The sequence below is a fragment of the Macadamia integrifolia genome, unplaced genomic scaffold (genome assembly GCF_013358625.1).
Source record: "Macadamia integrifolia cultivar HAES 741 unplaced genomic scaffold, SCU_Mint_v3 scaffold933, whole genome shotgun sequence".
NCBI classification, from domain to species: domain Eukaryota; kingdom Viridiplantae; phylum Streptophyta; class Magnoliopsida; order Proteales; family Proteaceae; genus Macadamia; species Macadamia integrifolia.
This window is the reverse complement of record NW_024870586.1, coordinates 176,226-184,801: the sequence shown is the minus strand read 5'-3', so window position 1 is coordinate 184,801 and position 8,576 is coordinate 176,226. Positions and strand designations below refer to the sequence as shown.

The 8,576-nt window shown below is 35.5% G+C and overlaps 1 protein-coding gene and 2 non-coding genes across 7 annotated transcripts in view; all 3 read right to left on the bottom strand.

The window, feature by feature from the left end:
* Nucleotides 1-2,641: 2,641 nt before the first annotated feature.
* The window catches only part of LOC122070474 (ubiquitin-conjugating enzyme E2 20-like), a 6,395-nt gene continuing 460 nt past the window's right edge, over nucleotides 2,642-8,576 (bottom strand). The window contains exons 2-7 of one of the 5 annotated variants that reach the window (XR_006137794.1): nucleotides 5,088-5,115; nucleotides 4,765-4,992; nucleotides 4,605-4,668; nucleotides 4,440-4,499; nucleotides 3,103-3,214; nucleotides 2,642-2,923 (exon numbers count right to left, since the gene is read on the bottom strand). Coding sequence is in view for 4 of the 5 variants with exons in the window: in XM_042634635.1 (XP_042490569.1) it covers nucleotides 3,111-3,214; nucleotides 4,605-4,668; nucleotides 4,765-4,992; nucleotides 5,088-5,115 (424 nt within the window). In the remaining variant the exon portion in view is untranslated. The other 4 variants (XM_042634635.1, XM_042634636.1, XM_042634637.1 and 1 more) reach the window with 4 other exon arrangements.
* On the bottom strand, nucleotides 4,248-4,335 carry LOC122070489. The gene has a single exon (XR_006137796.1). It is a non-coding gene; the product is annotated as a small nucleolar RNA snoR20a (small nucleolar RNA).
* On the bottom strand, nucleotides 4,449-4,541 carry LOC122070488. The gene has a single exon (XR_006137795.1). It is a non-coding gene; the product is annotated as a small nucleolar RNA R38 (small nucleolar RNA).

The following is an 8,576-nucleotide window of genomic DNA, read 5'->3' as shown; positions in this document are numbered from 1 at the left end:
TTTTTTTTTTTTTTTTTTTTGGGGTAAATTAAGAGTGTTAGAAGAATTAAGTGATCTATAATCTTTTAAAGTGGAAGGCTTGGGTCCTTTTGTTGAACGTGCTTTCCCTGTTTTCATTTTCAATTACTCTTTTGGGCAGGAAATACTTGTTGAGTTCACAACACTACGGATTGATGTGCTATTCATTATTGTGTTTAGTGGGTGTAAATGTAAAAGTGAACTTACTAATTTGCTTTTATCTATGTCTTCCTCAGCAACTTTATTGGATAGTATACACTCTTTATTAGGTATATAAGGGTTCCGGTAGTTGGAGTAAAATGTGAATTTCGTTATGGATAGAATTGGACACATAGTTGAGATACCTTGGAGAAGGGTGAGGGTCGTAAGGCTATTACTTGACCTTACCTATTTGTATAGTGAGGCCAACCAGTCACCTAAAAAATAAAAAGGTTAGGGCATACAAAAAACAAGTCTCCAATGGTTTACACCCGATTTCCCTTAATGTAAATAATTTTTTTTTATGCTTTTTGACAAATCCACTTAATATCTACCACATGGAGTGAAGGACTTCTCTATTGAAATTGATTGTTTGGATGAGAAAGTCCCACTTCGAATTCGATACATGCAAAAAAAATCAAATTTCATGCTTCATCTCTTATGCATGCCCACCATGCATGATTGGATTTCACCCTCGCATTTTCAATGATTGCTCCAAGTCTATCAAAGTTGAGTTGTCAACCAATTTTTATGACATTCAATCTCCACAATGGAAAAGCAGACTGCTAAAACTTAGCAAATAGATGGATGATTGCATGGAGATCAACTCCACAAAACTTAAGATCTAACCGAGAAATAATTTCCTTTATATCAAATATCTGCTATGTGGCAAATCAAGTGAGACCCACATTTGTGGGCAGGAAGAGTTTAAGGCCCCTATTGAATTAAACTAAATATGAAAATTCCCATAGAAGGGGTTGTATAACAATAATGATTTAGGCTCCTTGACAATATAAAAACTGTTTTAAAGTGGTTGGCATCCAACTGCCCTTCAACACCCAAATTTTTAAATAACAATTACCCCTCAATTATGGGTTGGTCATTCTCCTAAATCCAGTTTTCTTAGATTAAGATCTAGCCAGATAAAAAAACTGGATTCAGGAGAATGACCATCGAGTGTAATTGTTATTTAGAAGTTTGGTTGAAGGGCAGCTGGAAGTTTGTTTTAATGGTAGTCATAAAAGAGAAGTTTATCAAAAAAAAAAAATTTTTTTTTGGATGTGGGGTGCGGGGGTGGATTAGAAAATTACTAAATACATTTATCCACTTAGACGACTGACAAAAAATTTTCTCTTTTGTTTTTTATTTGCTGATCCTACAAAATTCAAACAACCCTCCATCCAACAAACCCAATTCCTTCCTGCCAAAGCACAGACCAAACTCATTCCATTCTCTTTTTTAAGTTCCACCATGATGCATCCCATGTTGGCCTTCTAATAGTAACACATATTATTGTAAAAATATTGGAAAATGAGTAATTACACAAATTGACAGAAACTTTCCTCCCTTTTTTATTTGTTGGTGTTGTAAAAATCTTACTCTATATAAGTTCAACCACCACTCTATCCAACAAACCCAACTCCTTCTCACCAAGGCACATACCCAACTCATTCCAATCTCTTTTCAGTTCAGCCATGATGCATCGCATGTTGCTTGGCATTCTGATAGTAGCATACCTTAGTGTAAAAAAGAATGATGTTTTTTCATTATCCATTCATTTCAACTTCGTTAATGCTTGTTACTGTTTTATGCTTTATCATTCTTATTTGGTTGTTATGTTTTTTTTTCCCATGAAATGACAGGGTTCTCAAGCTGAAAATACCTTCTCACTATATTGGAAAGAACATATTGGTCTTCCACATCCACCACATTGGTTAGCTGCAAAGGCTTCTCCATTGAGCCCCCATCATGCAACATTGTTTATGAAATTAATGAAGGAAAATGAATTAGCTTCCCACCTTCCTTCATTTTGTATGCAGGCTAATGTTGCTTGTTCTGCAAATGCATTGGTGAAGAAGATAACAAGCAATACCACTACAACAAATTTGCTCTTTTACTAAGGAAATTTTTCGTAGTTAAAAAACTCTACCGTAGCAATTGAAATATATACGACAGTTAATGTCCGTCGCATGACCATCGTTAAGATTGCCGTCGTATTTGTTTACGACGGAATTATGGAATGCGTAGGTTTAGGTTATTAACTACAGAATCATTATACCGAAGCTTAAAATCAAATTTAAACGACGGTAAGACTGTAGTATAAAATAATTTATTACTACGGAGTACAATACCGTAGTAAAAGTATCTCTTTTAGTATAGAAATATAACGTCGCATAATGTCAATATATACGACGGATGCTTGGAAGTGTAGTAAAAAAATACTTTTTACTACGGAAATATAGTCCCGTCGTAAATAGTAGATTTTTTTTTTTTAATAATTATATTTACATAAAAAATCCATGTAATAATACATCCACGAAAAAAATATTGGGCATATTCCAAGCAAGAAAACTATGTAGTGACCATACTCTTTCCACACTTTGCTTTCCTTAGACCACAACTAGTGAATTGAAGCAACCATGAGTTGGTTTTAAAGTTGAGGAAAATGAATAACTTCAAAAGCCACAATAAGGAGTGAGAAAATACAAACATCCACAGGACCCCATGGTTCTAGAAATTGGTATTCGATTGGTTGGGTCATCCAATGCATATATAAGTAACAGATGGGAGCAATCCGATCAAGCACATAGCTACCCGCGTATAGTGGATTGGTCAATCCAATAGCAGTATTGGGGGATCTCCTTCACTGGATCAGCAAATCCTTTTGTATTGATTGTCTATTCCATACAGATTCTGATCAATATCCCTGAGGAACCATCCAATTTGAAATACCAATGTCTAAATCACTGTGACCCCACTGATACACTAACACAACTGGTACCTCTAAGGAAAACACATAAGTGGGAATACTAGTGCAAGTTCTACTTCTCCCTTGGTTAGAGCAATAGAGGAATACTACAACAAACAAAAGACTTATATGTGCACCTGAGAAATCAAAGCATTTGCTGCCAAACTCTTAGATATCTCCTCAGCAATCTCTGTGAGAGTTGACATCCACTTCTTGCCTTCCTTGACAGTGCCATCTGGCAAAGTAATTCTACACACAAGTACCCAAAAGATAATTTTAGAACAGACTATAAAATGAAGACAACAAAAAATAAAAGAAAGATCATTATTGCCATCATTTAAAATGAAAAGGATCACCAGTGATGAAAAATAACTTATTACAACTATTTATAAGATGACATTCTCCCCAGAAGATGTCTTCTTTTCATAACTCACAAATAGAGAAGCAAATACTCTATTGTTAGCTTAACCGAAACTAGGCGGAAAGTAGTAAAACTAGATATACTTACACAAGTATAATTAAATTAAAAATTACATTGGATGCTCTTTGACCAATTGTTGGGGTACAAGTACACAAAAATCAGGACTAAGAGGGGTGTGTTTTGGTGTGCTGGCCAGCCAAGATAAAGTTTTGAAAACTTAATTACTAAACTGCATTTTCAAGGTAGATTTTATCCCATTTAGATTCTATGAGTTTTGGAGTCAAAAAGCCAAGGTACTAAAGTAATACTTTGCACAATCCAAACACAAGAAGTTCAGATTCAGCTTCTTTCTCACCAGTCATCATTGGCAAAGAAACAGAGAAGCAAAGCAGAGACATTGTTGCATCAATAAAATTCCATCTGTTTCAAGCTTCAACAATTTGTAATTTTCAAGGTAAAATTAGTTTAAAGAAAGCAAGAAGGAAACAAAAACTCAACAACTGAAAAACAAGGGTTGGAATAAGGAAAAGAAAGAGAAAAATATTTAGTTGTGTAAAATAAGATGACTCTTAACAATAAAACCCTCTTATCAAAAGCTGGAAGAAGAGCAAAACAAGGGAAGGGGATGACTACACAAGATCCCAATAGAAGATTCATAAGCAATTCACATGACAGGTTGAGAAAAATGATATTAGAAGGACACAGATGTAAGACTCCAAAGCGGCATATTAATCAGATTCAGAATAGATCAGCAGCCATGCATCAGAAAGGGATAACTGTATTCACGTTCTCATCCTCAACGCTCTAGTATGCATGATAATCCTGATATACCAATCGAAATCATAGAAAAAGATAGACAATGCTTCAGACCATCCTAGTTCATGAATTTCTACATAACAATGCAAACACATGTACTTGAATTTCAGTAAACTAAAAGTGCCTCAGTGGCTGTGTAAGGTTTTTGCTGGTTTTCCACAGTTCCAATATATACATCTATATTTATATATATATATATATACACAAATTCAAGAGAGAATACAAGTAACTAAAAACCTGCGGCAATGAAGTGTCAGAGTTGATAAACATCAGCACCAATAAATCAGACAGGGATAACTGTACAAACCCAAAATAAATTAACATTCATAATTACCTTCAATTGTCTTCTAATTATAAAACTTAAAATACCAAACTAAAAAGCAGGAAGGGAAAGAAGGTTACCTCCAAGCAAACTCTGGATAGAGATTAAAATGGTTCTCACATCATAAGCTGATGACCATTTATCCTGTAATTTAGACAGATTTTGTTTTGGTTCAGATTAGAATCAATAAGTCTTAAATTTGAAACTGAGACAGAGTAATCAAAAGAGTGGTATATCTACCTGCAGGATGTCCAAGCAAATGTTACCAAAGACATCTACATTAGGTTGGAAGCAGCTTGTTTCAAATTTGACCTTGGGAGGTTTGAATGGGTAATCAGTTGGAAAAGATAGTGAGAGCTTGTCATCTGTTCCTTCAAAAACAGTAGCTTTGCTTCCACAGATTGTACCCTTCCAGCAGAATATGTTGTCTTCCTCAGGAAAAGCAGATATGCCAGCATCCCCACTCATCTGCACATAATAAATCAAAGATAAAATTGTTAACAGATCTGAAGGTAAACTACTGAAAATTTTTAATATGTAAAAACAATTGAATGGTTTCTTACCATTAGGGCCATCAATTCTGACTGTAGCCTGTTCAAATGAATCAGAAACAGGAAAAGATACAAATGATAAGATAGAAAAGATGGAATTGAAAATAAAAATTTAAAATAAGTATCCAAAACGGAAGAACACTAAGTTCAACAGAAATCCCCGAACCCAAAACTCAAAGGCAATGACAAAATACAAAATTCCCAGAGACAAGAGCTCAAATAAATCCAAACTGAAACTAAGAACTCTAAAGAAAAGCCTAAAAATATAGAGAAATTCAAAAGCTAGGGTTTCTTTTGTGGCGGAAGGTCCAGGGAAAGAACGTCAAAGAAAAACCCAACGTCAAGATCCGCAGGCAGAGAGAAAAAGAAGAAGAACCAGAAGGATCAAGAGAAACCCAGAAAAAAAAAATTGGGACAGATGAAGAAAATCAAAAGGACCAATAACAAGAAACCAGAGAAATTAAACAATAAAAACCTTTTCAGAACAGATTGGGTGTCGACGCTCTTAGCGACAGGGGCACGCTGCTTTGAGGTCGCCACGGTAGGTGTGGCACTGGTGTGTTGCCTTGGTAACCCTGAGTCTCAGAGTAACTATTAACGGTAGCCATTCTTGAGAGAGAGAGAGAGAGAGAGAGAGAGAAACTGGCGCTACTTCTCTTCCAGATCTGAAAGTAAGGACTGAAAAGGGCTACTTCTCTTCCAGCTCTGAAAATAAACGAATGAAAAGGAGGCTGCGCGGGATTTTGTGAGTATAGGGCATTTGCTCGCTTGAGAATGGATTTGGGGAAAAACTTTTCATTTGGCGCGAAAAATGTTATTTTCTGACCAAATACTATGGACTTCTCTTCCCTTCGTATACAATTTATCATACACTACGCAAGATAAGCGTCTGTCATATTTACATTATCTAATACTATAGAATTATTTTTTCGCCACATTTACTTGACCAGATACTACGGATTTTTAGTGCGCGTCATATATGCTTGACCAAATATTACGGAAAAAATTAACCATCATATATAGTAGAATGGATGAGTTATTTTCTGAACAGATACTACGAACTTTTCTTCCCATCATATACAATTTATCATTTACTATGCAAGATAATTGTCTGTCATATTTATGTTACCTAATACTACGAAATTATTTTTCCATCATATTTACTTTACCAGATACTACGGATTTGTATTGAGCGTCGTATATGCTTGACTAAATATTACGGTAAAAATTAACCATCGTATATAATGGACATTTACTACAATATTTTTATACCATACTATAATATCACCTATTACTACGGTAAAATAAGCCCGTCATATTTTGTAGACTTTATATGACGGTATTTTTATACCATCATAAACGGTTTCAATTACTACAGTATATATTTTCCGTAGTAAAAAAACTGTAGCAATTGGCTCATTTTCTTGTAATGTACAACTCTACGAGCAATGTCAAAGTAGAATAACAACAAATTGACATATGAGCTTCCAAATGAAATACCCTTGTCGGTTGCCAGCCAAGGGGGATTGCCATATTTTCGGGAGTCAATGGTGAAAGAAGGGGGTCTCATGCCCATCCCTGATCTAAGGGACCAAATGTCATATAAACCATTCTTGCCGCAAACTCTGGCATCAAAAATTCCATTTTTCTTTGCTCAAATTGAGGACTTGAAGAAGCTCTTCGGTGTGGTGGATAACACAAACATGGATGAGTATATTCAAAACAGCCTCAAGCTATGTGAGAAAAATCCCAAGCGAGGTGAGTCGTGCACATGTGCAACTTCTGCTGAGGATCTCATCAATTTTGTTATTGAGAAATTAGGACACCATACAGACATATGGAATACTAAGAGTGTTGAATGATCTTATGAGAATGTCACAACTGGATCTATGAAGCTTGTATATGGAAATTTCTCTAAATCACCAAGCTTATGCCATTGTCTGCCATTACCATTTCAAGTCTATTATTGTCATGTTCTTTGGAAAGTAAAAGTATATGCAATTGAACTAAACACTTGGAAGAGAGTGAATCATGTGATCATGGCATGCCACTATGATACATCAACTTGGAATCCAAACCATCTTGCTTTTAAGCTATTGGGTTTTGGCCCTGGCCTTATTGAAGTATGTCACTAGATAAATGAGAATGGAATGGTCTGAACTAAGTCTCTAGGTTGAATAGCATTTGAAGATTTGATCATCTTCTAGTTCTCTTGTTTGTGTTATACTGTAACTGCTTATGTTATTGAAGGATAAATCAAGATCTAGTTTCATTTACTTATTACATCTTTCAAGTAATGAAAGTGGAACTATTCAAATCTCCTTTCGGCAACAAAACCTCCATTAATGTGTCTAGTTAGAACTTAGTGAAAGAAAAATCTCTGAAACTGCATTAGAGAAATAGAGATAAGGTGTGATTCAAGAATGGACAAGCGGGGTGGTAGAGACCTCAAAAGCGTGGTCATGGAGACGATGGATGGTCTGGGAGGGGCGGGCTTGCGGGGCAATGACATCATAGAGCTGAGGGAATGAAACGAGAAAGAGAACAGGGGAGGGGTAAAATTAGAATAATAAAAATCAAAGAACCCCCAGTGAAACATTTGTGAAACATGAGGTACTCAAAACTTAATTTTCCAAATGTTGGATACCTTAGATGTAGTTTCACCAAACGTTGGTACCCAACTGTAATTTATCCTTTTTTTTTTATTACCTAAGACTATGTTATTTTCTAGAAGGGACATTCCACATCTAATATTACCAAACTTTTCCCAGAGGTTTACGATATAACAAACCTAGCCTGTCTACTCTACTTATAAAGCTCGAACCTGATTTGGCGATTTCAAATTCCCCTTCCACCTCAACAGTATCGACTCAGGCTACAAACCCATACCGATTCAATTGTCTCTCTCTCTCTCTCTCTCTCTCTCTCTCTCTCTTAATCTCTGCGGCGGCCGTCACAGCCAGTGGCTGCATTTGTTTACATTGCAGGAGCTCAATCACAGAGACAAGGCTGTTGCTAATAACTATCAATTTTCTTGGTGAGAATCTCTTCAACTTGGGCATTTTTTTGGAGTTAAAAGGTTTTAAGTATGTAAAGCTTAATCTTTGTTATCATTTTTGTTTTTCTTTCACCTACTATGTCCTGTTTTTGCTGTTTACTTCAATGATTCCTTTTCAGCTTTGTTCTCCTCTTCCATTAGTATACTGGAATAGAATTTAAACGCATTTCTTGTAAATTTGTTATTCCTATAAATATGCCTTAGCGTGTTGGAATCCCACTGCTTATGATTACCAAACTCTTCACTAAATCTCGGATGTAATGTAATCTGTTCTTTTCTGTGTAGGAAACTTATTAGTGTTAAATAAGTTGGGCGGCTGCCGGAGTCTTGAAGACTTGACCAGACAATTTAGCTGCCATTCCCAGTTAGTTTTTCTCCTCTTTATTAGATACGCTAAGAATTAAAATTTCATTCTTAAACTATAAAATATTGATCTGTTCAGT